This window comes from Ciconia boyciana, chromosome 1 (genome assembly GCF_034638445.1).
Source record: "Ciconia boyciana chromosome 1, ASM3463844v1, whole genome shotgun sequence".
NCBI classification, from domain to species: Eukaryota; Metazoa; Chordata; class Aves; order Ciconiiformes; family Ciconiidae; genus Ciconia; species Ciconia boyciana.
In genome coordinates, this window is record NC_132934.1 from 216,346,752 (window position 1) to 216,361,192 (window position 14,441).

Here is a 14,441-nt window from a genome sequence, read left to right on the forward strand (position 1 = left end):
GGTGCTCTTCTAATACCAATACACTCACTTCTGTAATGAAGAGAAAGGGAAGTGCCACTCTTAGGAGTGTCGGGTGACAGATGTGCCTTCTGACACCTTGCTTGCTCCAGCAAGTGGTGTTCGGTGCTGAACTAATTCTTCAGCATTGAGGGGTTTTGTTATAAATATACAGGTGTGTGAAGTTCAGTGGCTGCTGTTAGGTGTCAGCTTCTAGATGCGGGCTAGTCAGAAATACACGATGAAGTTTAATCCTGTTGTAAACTGATGTTTTTCCACTGAGGGCAGTGGAGTTGTACTTGTGCAAGACATGCAGCCCTTTCATGTTTTGGCTTGACATGTGAATAAAATTACTAAAATCTTAAAAGCATATATATATTTACACATACCGAAGATGTGCAAAGGTTAAAAGGAAGCTGATAAATCTCCACCTCTTAGCATTAACACAGCATTGGTGCAAACATTAATGAATCCTCGCCTGACTTTTTGGGAGGTAGGAAACATTACCCCATTTTACAGATGAGACCATTAAACAGGGCAAGATTGGCAACTGCCTCTTGTCACTGCAGTACTGTCCTGTCACTGCCGTGGGGAAACGTTTGCCTGTCTCAAAGTCTGAACTTGTAGCCTGTGTTAGGGTTGGAGGGAAAGTTTACGAACATTTGTTTAGAAATGCTTGTCCTCAGGGCCGACAGCACTGCTTCCGTAATTGTACAGTGGGGTTTATATAGTCAGATTTCTCTTCCCGTCCTCCTCTCCAAACATGGACCATATTCCCTTCCTTTACCTCTGTCTGCCCTAAACCCTGTGGGTTTGGCTGCTCTCCAGTGGGGTCTGAAAATAGCCTGCTGAAAATACTCTGCTGGCTACTGGATTTCTTGGCCTAATGACCATGAGCAGTTTCTTTGCCAATATACATCTGTTTAGGCTCAGCCCTAGACCCCTGTGAAAGCAGCACCATGTGTTGGCAGCTTGAGTGACTTGCAAACACCAACTCAGATGCAGCTCTGCATCCCTTGATCCTATTAGCCACCCTGTTGCTGTTAGAGAGGAGACTTGCTCCCAGCTGAGCTCTAGGAACTGTTGGCTCTGATTTCTTCAGCCTAAAAAGGGTGTGATTCCTGCCTGCCGTAGGGTTGTTATGAATATCCGTTAATGTTTGCAGGGAGCGTTGAGTTTCAGTGATGCTCCTTTTGACAGCTTCTCCGGTTTACCCCTTGGCAACACGCCATACAATTCGCAGGACTCCAGCGCATCTATGCAGCCTGCCAACCGCCTGCCCTTGTGCTGAGAGCTCCCTCCCCTCGTACAGAAAACATTGTGTTCCTCGTGGATACCAAATCCACCTTGAGCCTGAGCGGCCCCTCACCACCCCGTGTTACAGAACACCAAGCAAAGTGCTTTTCCCTCTGAGGGATGCAGTAATACACTTTCTTCTGGCTGAACAGCCACATTAGAGGAGAATGAGCTGAGATTGCCTCGGGTTGCTCTCCAAAACCAGAGCAATGCCGCAGTCATGTGGCAACTGCTGCTAAAACCTGCACTGACTGTTGGGTTCCTAGAAGAGCAGCTGATCATTGCCCAGGCCAGGCCAGGGGAGATTTGGCTCTGAAGGGTCTCTCCAGCTTCCCCCCTGAGTCTTGCAACCCAGTCATTGGGTCAGTAATGGCTACAGTCCTACTGATACGGAAAACTTTGGCTAGATTTGCAACAGACTGTTTGCTCTAAGATGAATGAGGCCCTGGCCTCCAAATTCAGAAGATGTTGCAGTGCAGGGGCAGTGCATCATCCAGTGTGTTGAAGCTGGGGGTGACTTTAAGTTGCAGGTTTCAAGCAAATAATTGTATTTACATGTGTGAGGTCTGTGCATACCCATCCCGTGCCTAGCAGTGTGCAGTTACCGGCTGCTAGTGAAGATTAAATGTGCTGAATGTCTGTGTTCCAGCATTTCTGAGGGGAAATACTTGTGAGAGGGGAATGCTGCAGCTGATATGTGTGTAAATAACAGGACTCCCTTGGTGTTTGTGTGCCTCTGGATTTCTGGCAAGTGGTTCAGGAGGCTTGGCAGAGCCCACTGTGGCCATGGGGCTGCTCTTAAAGTACAGTTGGTTCTTATAGCTGTTCAGAAAAGTATTTCTAAAATCCTCTTGGCTTTTTTTTTTTTTTTTTTTGTAGGAAGTATTGTGAGTGTGGGCGATCCAAAAAAGAAGTACACGTGTTTTGAGAAGATTGGACAAGGGTTAGTATACGCTCCTTCTCTGTCCTATACCTTTCCTGATGCTAAGAAGGAAGCACTGAAACCAGGCTAAGTTAGTTTGCTGGAAAAGCTGTTGGTGATACTTTGGAGAGTTTATTTTGGTTGGTTGGGTTTTTTGTTTTCTTTTTCTTTTGTATTTTTTGGGGGTTTTGGTTATTTTGGTGGGTTCCATGTCTCTCCCTCCCCCCCCACCCCCCCCCCCAGCTCTTCTCCCTTTCCTGGCAAAATCTTGAGTCACAGGGACTGGGTTTTTTGTGTGATTTGTGTTTTAATGTAAGAAAATATGTCATTAGATGATCAGGTTGCTAAATATAGCTGCAAGCAGGAAAAGAACTGCTTATTTTCAGTATGCAATACAATCTTAAAATTACAGATTTGCTTTTTGAATTAACTCTCCTCGATGCGGGTGTTGTGCCCCTCTTAGCAGGGTAGAGGGAAAATAGGGGTTGGGGGAGAGGCTATAGTGAGGCATGTCAGTGCAAATCACCGAGAGACCTGGTGTCAGCTCCATGTGCTGAGGCTCAAACTCCTGTTTCCCTCACTACAAATGCCACATTTGTTTACTTTAGCTGATCCTATCTGCTCTGTAATCATGTTGGGCAGTCTGCAAGCCAGGGCAGTGCAGTCATGCCAGTTTAGATGGGATCAACTCACGGTCCTACAATCTGTGCTACGTTGCTGGTTTAGCAGCAAGGGTTTGGATGACCATTATGTCCCATATTAGGAGCTTTGTTCCCCATAAATTCCCTGGCTTCTGCTCCAACAGCCGTCTTGGCTCAGAAATATTTCAGATTATATTTACCACTGGAATTATTGCATGAAAAGGAATGGGACTGAGAGCACTTCAAAGAGACAAGTGGGAAGGGGCATGTGTTAAGCTCTCAGTCTTGCTATGAGGCACTAATAAGTGTTTTTTTTTTTTCTTTTCTCTCTTTTGTTTAGAGCCTCAGGTACAGTTTACACAGCAATGGATGTAGCTACAGGACAGGAGGTAAGTGCTGCCAGAATACCACAGTAGTGGATTTTTGATTGTGTCCTAAAAGTTCAAGTGGATGCTGCAAAATAAAAACGGTCTTTCAGGGGTTCATGACATCTTGTTTTTAATGAGGTATTTATTTCCTTACTAATAAGGCACGATCGAGTGGTCTGAGCAGAGAAATTGAAAAAATGATTTCCCAAGTTTTGATTCCTGAATCATTTCATATTGGTAAAGAATCTTTATGTGACCGCAAAGGCTTGAAGCAAATGTTCAGACTGGATAGTTCCTCAGTAGAAGTTTCTCTCTTCATCCCCAAGGTTCCTGCCTGTTCCCATTTAAACACTTTTATATGCCCTCTGCCCCTTTGCTTCCTACACTTATACTAGTTGACTTGCATAGAAATAGTTCCTCTCCCACCCTTTGCCCACTTGCTTTCTGCCCTTGAATTGAGAGACAAGGAAAGTCTGTCTGTCTCCTCCCTCCGCCCCCCCCCCCCCCCCCCGGTCCTGAATATTGAAAGGTGCCCTGCGTGTTGCATGCATGCATAATAAACTAGTAGTGACGGATATGCAGCATCTGTGGAAACCATTATTGCTAGATGGAGGATTTTTAAAGAGGAAAGTGTAGGCATTATTCCAAATATATTTATGGAAGTCTGCAGCAATGCGTGTCTACTTTGCATTTGTACAATGTCAGGGTTATCCACCAGTAAATTTCATAACTGTGCTTTTTGCTGAAACTTCTTCACCCCCTTTTCCAGTTCCTGAAGAGTTAATACAGTTTAATTGCAGCCTCTGAGGAAGGGGCGTTGCATTTATTTTGAAGCAATGAGAAATTTTATAGGAGGAGGAACTCCTTTGATAGTTTCCTGCTTTCTTTCTGGACCCCTTCAGTGACTCCCATGTGAATATTTGAACCCTTATATTACAACAGACTTTTCAGTCATTCCCATTACACTAGTGTGATCGGGCCCTGGATTTTTAAATTTGCATTTGGGATCGCTGTAACCTTGGCATGCTCTTGACCTGTTCCTTTCTGTGAAGCGCGCTGCTACCAATCCTTCAAGCTGAGGACCTAAGTGAATGGTAACACATTTTGGAAGCAGTGGAAGGAAACTCCTTTATTTTACACTATACAGGAGCCTTGGGCAGCTCCCGGGGTTAAGAATACTGAAGATTTTCACTGATGATGGCTATCTAGTATAGCTACAGCTGTTTAGTTTGTATCCTAGTGCACAGGACAGTCTTAGATAAGGAAAATGCCCCTGTATGCACTTGGACTGTGGGTCTACCTCTGAATAGGAGTGAGGAAGTACAGGAGCTTCTCGGAAGCTCCCTCAGTGTTGGTCTGGGATTTCTTTATCTGTATCAAATGCCTTCCCTCTCTTCTTCATCTTTCATTCTCCTCTCTGGTCTTGTGCAAAGAGCAGCATGGAGTTTTTGTTTTTGTCTTCTTTAAGTACTGTTTGGCAGCCCTCATAAATACTGTGGAAAAACAGCATGGTGTCTGTCTGTTCTTGCCTTCTCGTGTGTTGGGATTTTTCTATAGTCTCCCCTGCTATACTATCAAAATGCTGATTGTATCTGTCCATATTGGCATTCTGTGGCTTGTTTCTTCTAATCCATGCTTTTGTGAGCTGGAGTTACTGGCTCCCCTCCATTCACCTAGGCCTCTTTCTCTGCAAGTAGCAGTTTTGTAAAGGCATAATTACATTTCATTCCCTTTGCCTAAATATTGTACCAAATACAGTTGGGTTGTAATGTCTATGGAAGTGTTTCTGCCTCCTGCTGTGCTGAGTAGTCTTACTGATTTGAGGGCTTGTCTGTGGGCCAGGTGCTCTCACAAAGTACTGGTAGTGTGGAGAGTTGAACATAAGAGTTATAAATGTGTTGTACCCTCCTGCTTTCTGCATATATACATGCAGAGTAGGTATCCTGAAGCAGGCAGAAAGCTACTAAGCCAAAGGGCTACAACGGACAAATCTATCCCTGTTGCCCTTCAGTTATGGCTGGGGATAAAGCTGAGTCCAATTCACTTATTTTCAGCCTTTTATCTAAACACTGGGTGCTTCTTTCCCCCAGGTCTTGCTGTGACAGAAAGAAACAGAATTACCACCTCGAAGTACTACGCTTAGGCTACATTATTTACACCTTCCATGCACGGCTGCCCTTCTGTAGATTTCTAGAAGCAGAAATTTGCACGGGAGCAGAAAAAAAACACCCAAAAACTTCCAGAAACTTCCAGAAACAGGAAATTTTATTATCCAAAATAAAATTAATAAGAATCCTTTAAGAAATAAAAAGTTTTTGACATATCAGTCCATGCTAGAGTAAGGGGATCTCTTCCTTGTTACCAAGAAGCTGTAGATGGAGATGACTATCCAACTGTGACAGAAAGGTTCAGTATGAAAATAGTAATTCCCCGTGTCCTTTTTTGGTTTTAAGTATCCTCCAGCATGTGTGGAAATGGACTGGCTTCAGGAACTCGCAGAGTTACTAAATGGCTGAGCAATCCGTGATGAAAAAGTGTTTTCCTGCTTCACGTGAATGTGGGACTAAAATAATCGACAATGGTACTGGCAGGTTTCTAGGGTACTCCTGTAATAATGCGTTACTTGGTCTTTCTTCACTGCAGGTTGCAATCAAACAGATGAATTTGCAGCAGCAGCCCAAAAAAGAACTGATTATTAATGAAATCCTTGTGATGAGGGAAAACAAAAACCCCAACATTGTCAACTACTTGGACAGGTATGTCATGATTTGAAGAGTTCACAAAGGGACTCTGGAAAACATTTCCTTGTCACTGTCTTAAGTGATCCTGTTTCAGCTTAATGCAGGTGTAGGACAACCTTGCATTGCTTAATGCATGTGGCAGTGTTGGGGTGTGGGTGGCTTGGTGGTCTCTCTCCATATCCTAGTGGAAATAGGTGTCTGAGTCAGTATTAATGTGGTATCTAGGCTCTCTTTAGAGATGCTGGCAGCAAAGGCATTAGCAGTATGCTGTCAGGACTTCATTTTTCAGCTCTTTCCTTTGCCAAATTTGATACAACAAACCATTTCCTTCCTGCTACTAGAGGAGAAGTAGAAACAATTTGAACTGTGTTATTTGTATTTGCTTTCCTCTTCCTCTTCTTTCCTCTTCTGCTGTGCAATGCTGACATTCTGCTTGCAGAGGAGCAAACTCCTTCAAGGGTTAGATGGTAATCTTGTCCCTGTGTTTGTCCACTGAGGTTTTCTGCACAGTAGCATAACAGTGACAAGGGTGAATGACATGTGACACATAACCAAGCAAGGCCATTTTCTTGCGGGTGGGAATAAGGTAGAAAAGGAGACCTGGCACAGATGTAAGATCCCTTTGGAAGACAGAGGGAACAGGGTTATTCCCTGCTCAAAGCTGGGCTTTGTGGGCTCATACATATGCTGTGGCACTCCGGCTCGACCTTGGATATATTATGTCCATATGGGACAGCTCCTCCTTGAATCACTACTTCTCCTTACTGCAAGAGCTGCACCTAATAGCTTATCTGTGTATAGACCTGCTCTGCTTGTTCTTGAGCTGATGTCCCTTGGACTGGGACAATAACAGATCAGAAGCAAGCAGCACAGTGGCTGCTGCACTAGTGTAAACTGTTTTTAAAATAAGTGTGGGTAGCCATGAAAATTCTGGTCGCTATAGCTCAAGGCAGTAAAATGCCCAAGTCTCCAAACAAACGTGGCTTTTAGAGCTCTTCCCCCTAGGATGTTAATGCTGTACATAAGGGTGATGGTAGTAGTGCCACCATCATCAGCTGTTTGGAGGTTGACTGCTTCGGAAAGACCAACCGGTAAATGTGCTTCTTTGAAGGTAAGGAGCTGCCTTTGAAAGTGCAAGAAAGTCTTGCATCTCCCCTGTTTGAGTTCCAGGAAACAGTCACAAACTGTCAGCGTTGAAATCTGGGGTGTACTGAAAGCCCATCAGGCAAAAGCTTTGCATGGTAGGTTGAATTCACCATCAACGTAACATTGGTGCATTGTGTCAAGTCTGTATTATTCACCTTAAGTTAAAGATACAGCTAGTTCCAGTCGGGCTGCAGTAGGATTTTCAGTCTGCTGCACTCCCGTCAGAATCCAGCGGTCCTGATGAACTACAGGTTTGGCTTATTGTGGGGTAAAGAGTGCCTGGATAGGGTGAGCTGCAGGCTTTAGTCTTGGCAGCTCATTTTTTTTTTAAGATACAATGGAGGGATGTGACCTAGAATCTCTTTTGGAAATCTGAGAGCACACTTGTTTGCTCTGCATGTATATCAAAATCTTATCAGCTGTTTCTTTAACAGGTTTCTTTAACAGGCTTTTAATGTCTTAGCCAAAAAAAAAATACTTCTTGTATACTGCAGCATCGTTGTGATGCTGAATTTATATGGTGCTGTATCCTATGCAGGGCTGTAAAGAGCTACTTTGTTGAAGGGACAGAAAGTCTGCTCCTGAAATTTTGTGAAAGAGGTGTGGGCACAGGGAAGTGATGCTGGGCAGATGCCCTCTTCTTACAAAGAGCAGGAGGATATTAGCTGTGTGAAGTGAAACAAGTTGTAAAGAAGAGTTAAGAATTGAATCTGGGCTGAAACTGTTTATTTCTCCTGGCTGATTAGAGGCTTTGTTTTAGCAAAACTGTTCCAGAGACACGTTCTTCCCCTTAGAGAGAGCATTGCTGAGTACATGCACTTGCCTTGTCTAGCCAGTACATCTCAGCTGTAGGGTAGCTGCATGTCCTGCCATCTTGTTCAAACTTCCAGCAACAAAAGCTGCTGCTTTTGTCCTCCACTTTCTCTCACTAATCTTTTTCAGAGGGATTAGCTTTTGTTTGAGTGCCGCAAATGGACAGAGCGGCAACTAGGATGAACGTGGGGGTTCTTGTGCCTATTATGCCACTGCAGCTTTGCAACTGCAGGATCCTGTTGCTGGGGAGCTGTGTCCCTCCTGCCTGGCCTAATGTGCCTGTTTGCTTCCTGAGTGCTGAATTGAGCTGATATTTGAACGCCGCTTGCTGGCTTCTGCCTACTGCTGTCACAGAAGGAAGTACGAGGAAGGATGCGCTTGCCACTATGGGATCTTGTTTCTTTTTTGCAGTTCTGTTTTTGACAGTGTCTCCCCTTCTGAGTCCCTAATGGGAGCTGCAAGATAGTAATTGTTATAAACTAGTTCTCTTGCTTCTCTTTGCTTCAGCTCCTGCCCTTATGCAAAGGCTTCCTGTGCTTTTTCCTCTCTTACCTGCATGGCCTACTTGCTCATGGTTAAGACAGCTTTTCTGCTGCAGCGCAAGTGGCCGGTGTTGCACGAAGGTGTGCTGTGACATTTAAGATAGTGACATAGCCTAATTCAGCTGTACTTAGGAGCTGAATTTAGAAGTATCGGGCTCTGAAGACAGTCACACTAGTTTTCCTGTGCAGACAAGCAGCCACTTGTGCTGAGTTACCTTGTGGAGGTGCTGGTTTCTTTCTACTGCGTGAAAGAGGCCCTCAGAGCCCTGCTTCTAAACTCAGGATCTAAACACAGGCATCAGATGCCTAGTGTTAGGCAAAGCAAACCCCTGCCCTTTGGTTTCTTTCTTTCTGAAGAGCTCTCCTTAACCTAATAAACCCCACAAATCCTCACTTTAAGTGGTAGCCACTGTTACCCTCACCCCAACCCCAAACTCAACTGGGGCTGGAAGGTCAACGAATAAAGCTGAGATGTATGACAGTCAAAGCTACAAGAAAACCCTGATTTCTTTCCAGGCTAACTTCATGCTTGCACGTGGAGGCATGTTACTGGTGCAGAAATCTGTAATGAATGATCTTGCTCTTCTGGGCAAAACCAAATTTTATAAAGTTTATCAATAAGAAAGGACTATGACTGACTGGTGTGTGTTTGTGATAGACAAACCTCGGTGGACACGTTCCTAAGGTATCTTAAGTGCAAGCCGAGGAACACCTTACAGGAGCAGACATTACCTGCTTTTGCAGATGGATGAAGAGAAAGCTGTAGACCACCTCCTTCTTTCTCAAAGACTTTCATCAGCTTGTTTTTACTGCCAGCCTTGTTTTGGAAGGTGACTGTGGGTGACAAGGTGCGACACCATGCTATGCCTGACATCACATGGAGAGCAGTACGTAGGTGTATGGACTTCCTGGTGGTGCCTCCGGAACTGCTGAGAGTGGTTTTGAGGCACGCCTACAGCAGGCAGCTCAGTGACTAAAACTGGCCTCTGCTGCAGCAAGAGAGTGAAAAGATCCCTGAGACAGCACCACCCAGTCTTCTGAAATGACATTTGCTTGGCAGCAGCTGGCGGGGAGCCACCATTAATTCCACCTCCCTGCGTGTTATGTCAGATCTATCAATTATTGAGGTGCCTGGGTCTTGGCACATGCCTTTGGCTGCTCGTGGCAGAGCTTTGGTTCACAGTGTGGTTCTTGGCTCGCTCCATCCCTTTTGGCTGTGAGAGATACCAGCTTTCTCCCAGCATGTGCAACCTGAGATTGTCATGCAGGTGCGGGGGAGCCCATTCTGCCCCCATCCTTACAGTCAAGTGGATTTGGGCTGCAGAGGGTGCTAGTTGCAATGAAGGGAAGCACTGTGATGTCCAGGGTGACACTGATTTCTTGAGAGGGTGCGGATAAAATCTGGAGAGAGCCTGGTTTGGCAGGAGCGATGAAGAAGAAGAAGCAGCAACAGCATAGGGGCAGGAAGGAAGGGTGTGGATGGAGTGGCTTTCAGAGCTCATTAGAAGGTAGATATCCTGCAGAGTTGGCAGGAGTGCTTCTAAAAGCAATTCTGCTGCTCCTCTGTCACTCCGAGGGGCTGCTGTGCAGGTGATACTGGTTTTGCTGGCATCTGTGCTGTTGGGGAAAAAACTGCCAGTGAGCTGTCTGCTCAGGAGCATAGCCCTGTGTCCTTGGGCTCCGTATCCTGAAAGTAACTCGAGACTGCCTCCCTGCATAGTCTTCAGCATCACCAAACAAAGACACCATCTTTGTCTCCAACATTAAAAGCTCTCTGTAACTGTAACACTTCTGTCACACATCTCAGACCACAGTTCTTATTTTGGGGGAGTGTTTTCATCAGCTCAGGTGTTGTCAGTGTGTCCTTTTGGGGTCAAAGCCTACCTCCTGCCCACTCCTGTGATGTCTCACTCATCTCTGTCTACTTTCCATGCCAAGTTGGGCTTACCTTCTTTCTCCTTCACTGTTGCTTTCTAGCTAATTGTTCCCTAGACCTGTCCTGCTTTTTGCCTTTGGCTCCTAGCAAATTCACTATTCACTCTTCAGTAGGATCAGTGTTTCGGAGCAAAGCAAACATCTGCTTGATGAACTCTAATGCCAGCAGAAGCTTTTAATTAGATTCTCTGCTTGCTCTCTTGACTCATCTGTCCACTCACTTTAAAAACGGGAGGATAGGCTGAGAAGGTGGGTTTTCAAGCTGATGATTCCTTCCTTCAGGAATGTGTCATCCTGATATATCTGTCATGGAAGATTATGTTGATGTTTTTCCATATGGGCCCAAAAAGGCAGAAGTGGTTGGTGGTTTGGATTTGTTGTTTGTTTGTTTGTTTGTTTGTTTTAAATGAGTTAATGCTGAAGTCTTCATCCCAGGTCTTCTGCTTTTAGACATGAGCACACACACTCCCAGCAGAGAATATCCCAAATGGCTGAGAAAACTTGCCCTCATCTCCGCTGTCTCCTCCCCAGCTTCCTACAGGCCTTTTTGGACAAGACCTGCCCTTTTGGGCTTTCCTTTTTTATTTTAAAAGTTTAGAATTGCTATTGTATCCAGGAAGATGTTCTCATTTGCCCTTATGAACGGTTCTGAATTTTTCAGACAAAATCCCAAACTGGTTTGGTAGCGTGAAAAAGATTGAGGTGATTTTCAAATGCATGATGCATAAAAAATGTGTTCTTTCTCTGTTGTTCATGGGCAGCCATTCATTGTGTCACCCAGGATTGTCCCTGGGCCTAGGCAAAGCAGGCAGTTGCTTAGGGCAGCAGAATGCCAGTAGTAACGAAGCAGCCCCCAGCCACCTCTTCTGATGCAAGAGCCCCTCAAAAGCCATGCTGTGTGCCAAATGTCTGGGCTGCATGCTTGGACCCCATCCTTGACTAGTAGCTCTTCCCCTTCTCTCCCAGCGGCAGCAGGAGTTGTAAAGTCGGGTTTCCATGTTAGTCTGGGGCCTTTCCATGGCAGAAAGATTCAGCCTTGCTTTTAAGGAAACTTGTAGCCTGCTCTCCCATTACCTCTCTCCTTAACTTTCTGTACTCACCCTGCCCTCTGCTCATTCAGGTTGTGATCAGATCCTCCCATGTACAGAAAGTACCACGAGTACCTGGTGCCCCAGTACTGTTAAATACGCTGCTCAAGGCTCATGGTTTCTCTGCACTTCTAAGACAGCTTTAAAACTCAGTGCATTCTGGCTAGGTAAACAGTGGCATGCTCATACTTGCTGATTTTAAAATCTGGTTTTGGCTCTTCAGTTACCTTGTAGGAGAAGAGCTCTGGGTGGTCATGGAGTACTTGGCAGGAGGCTCCCTAACAGATGTTGTGACAGAGACCTGCATGGATGAAGGACAAATCGCAGCCGTGTGCCGAGAGGTAAAGCGGCACTCGTGCTCAGAGGAAGCTGTGATTGGGAAGGGGGCACGCGCTTTCCACAACCTGTCACTGGCTCCGTAGGAATAGCTATCTCCAGCTTCTGTATTGCAACAGTCATTCTTTCAGAGGATGGATTTTATCTAGGAGGTTGCAGCATACAATCCTAATATGTTTCACCCTAAAGGGGGGTACTGGAGTGCAAAATGGGGTTGGAATCCCCTTGGTTATGCCTGTTCTCCAGGTCTTTTCGGACTAGCCTGTCCTCCTAGGACCTGCTGATCTCAGTGGGATATCTCTCTGTAGCCCTGCAAATACTGGATATATGAAAGACTCTAAGACACTAAGCCCTTGCTACTCAAAATGCATGTTGTTAGAGTCCATTAGTTGGCTAATTGTGACTGGTGAATAATTTCATGCACAGTAAGAATATCTCAATTATTATTTTTTTTTTTCAGTGTCTCCAAGCTCTGGAATTCCTCCATTCAAACCAAGTTATTCACCGAGACATCAAGAGTGACAACATCCTGCTGGGAATGGATGGCTCTGTCAAACTAAGTATGTGGGGAACATTGCTGGTGATGACTTGAGTTATCAGCCCAGGCCTGTTATCTGCTATGGGCCAGGCCTGTTGGGGAGATGGGTGTTTGAGATGCTTGATGCTGTGGTGATGAAGAGGCTGTAGAAACGCTCCTGTAGGTATTTTTGTGGCGTTGGTTTTAATGGAGATTGGGAAGCATGAATCCTTGTGAACTGATACCAGACTTCAGTTAAACACCTAAGTGAGGTTAACTCGAAGTTAGCTTTGGGCCATCTGTTTTTGTGGACTAAAATAACAGTATTTTAATGCTATTCCAGTCTAGAAACCTGGGTTTGAAGATGTAGGGCCAGAAGTCTTTATTTGTGAGTGATCTCTTCAGCATGCAGATACTTGGGGGGCAGGGGGAGTGGAGGGAGAATTGAAAACTGTGTAACTAGAAAACATTTAATCTTACAATGCCAACCCAGACTGGACTCGAAATGTGGTTTCCTCCTTGTGTTATCACCTGTAATGAAGACCTTGAGACTGTTCTGCCCCTCAGGTGCTAAGGTAGCTGTTGTGCTTGTTATTGCCCATGCAGAGATAAGTCTGGAAATGAGTGAATTATTATCTTCCACCTATAGCTTTAACAGAATTGTGCTTCCTTTCCCTCCCTCTCAGTTCAGCACCCAGCAGGCATAAATAAATCTATTTTTGTCAGCAGTGACAGCAGATATGACTCAAAATTCACACAGTGCAGATATGCTGAGTAAGAAGGTGGGGTTTTTTTTTTGCACATAATTGCTTTTTAGACTAAAGCTGTACTTTGGTACAGTCAGATCTCTGGAGCGTTAGCGATGAATAGCTGATCAGGGCCAAAGTGCTCTGTTCTTATGGAATAACTTCTTTGAGCACAGTATTGCAGGTACCAGGCTGTAGTTTAAAGTTAGAGAAGTCCCTGTGAATATGATGCAGTAACCTTCTGGACCTGAGCTGCTTATTGGCTCTGCTGGAAATTTGCTCTGTTTATGAACCATATGTACCTTTCCTGGTTGTTACCCTTGATGAAAACTCAGCTAGGGATCAGTTTAATTTTCATCATTCTGCCTAAAATTAGACCCATGGTGCCATAGGGGGTCAGGATGGGCAGTGCATCTTGCTGTGTGGATTCTGCTGGGCTCACAAGAACAGAATTAGTTTTCTTTTGGTAAGTCAAATACAAATAAGACATAGGACCCAGCAATCTTTGTGTGAAGGCTCTCTCTCCATCTTTCTGTCTATTTGAAGAAAATAATCAGTATAAATTTAGGTACTTTAAATTTATTCTGAACACTGTTTGCTCTGTAAAGCAAAATTCTGTTTGAGGGATGATATATCTACTGGGGAAGCAATATCTCTAGGACTGAAAATATCACCAGACAACACAGTATGTGGATTGGGGGGGTGTATCTATATCAGACTGTGCATTAATTTCTATTTTCACATACCCTGGAACAGTCTTTAGACCATATATTACATAGCGTATTACAGCTGCATAATGTTGCAAACACAGTCAAGTGTCTCAACATCCATATATGGTTATTTACTGATCCTCATCGTTGACACAGACAAGTCAGCAGCTCTGTAATCCTCATGGCCTCAGTGAGTCAGATTTAGAAACTTACTTCTCAACACCATCTTCTGTATTAGCCATAAAACCACCCCTCCTTTCACAGTTGCAGCAGCCACACACCAGACGGTGCAGCAGAGTAACTTGTACTACAGCTCTGGCGTCAGTAAGCATTGTTTTTGGAGAAACTTGCTGATTTGTATGTCTCTTTCTTTCCCCCCTCTTTAATTTTCCAGCTGACTTCGGCTTCTGTGCCCAGATCACTCCTGAGCAGAGCAAACGCAGCACCATGGTGGGGACGCCATACTGGATGGCACCTGAAGTAGTGACGCGGAAAGCGTATGGGCCCAAAGTAGATATCTGGTCGCTGGGGATAATGGCCATCGAGATGATTGAAGGAGAACCCCCCTACCTCAATGAGAACCCCCTGAGAGTAAGCGAGTAACTTTTGCCCTCAGGTCTTCGCTAAGCCTGCTGGTGAAAAG

The 14,441-nt window shown here is 44.9% G+C and overlaps 1 protein-coding gene across 15 annotated transcripts in view; it reads left to right on the plus strand.

Annotated features, from left to right (window-relative positions):
• PAK1 (p21 (RAC1) activated kinase 1) overlaps positions 1–14,441 on the plus strand; it is a 75,054-nt gene that overhangs the window by 56,464 nt on the left and 4,149 nt on the right. For all 15 annotated transcript variants that reach the window (XM_072850865.1, XM_072850858.1, XM_072850864.1 and 12 more), the window contains 6 exons: positions 2,173–2,236; positions 3,197–3,245; positions 5,868–5,980; positions 11,713–11,830; positions 12,286–12,385; positions 14,193–14,389. In XM_072850865.1, coding sequence (XP_072706966.1) covers positions 2,173–2,236; positions 3,197–3,245; positions 5,868–5,980; positions 11,713–11,830; positions 12,286–12,385; positions 14,193–14,389 — 641 coding nt within the window. The remainder of the gene's footprint in view (positions 1–2,172; positions 2,237–3,196; positions 3,246–5,867; positions 5,981–11,712; positions 11,831–12,285; positions 12,386–14,192; positions 14,390–14,441) is intronic.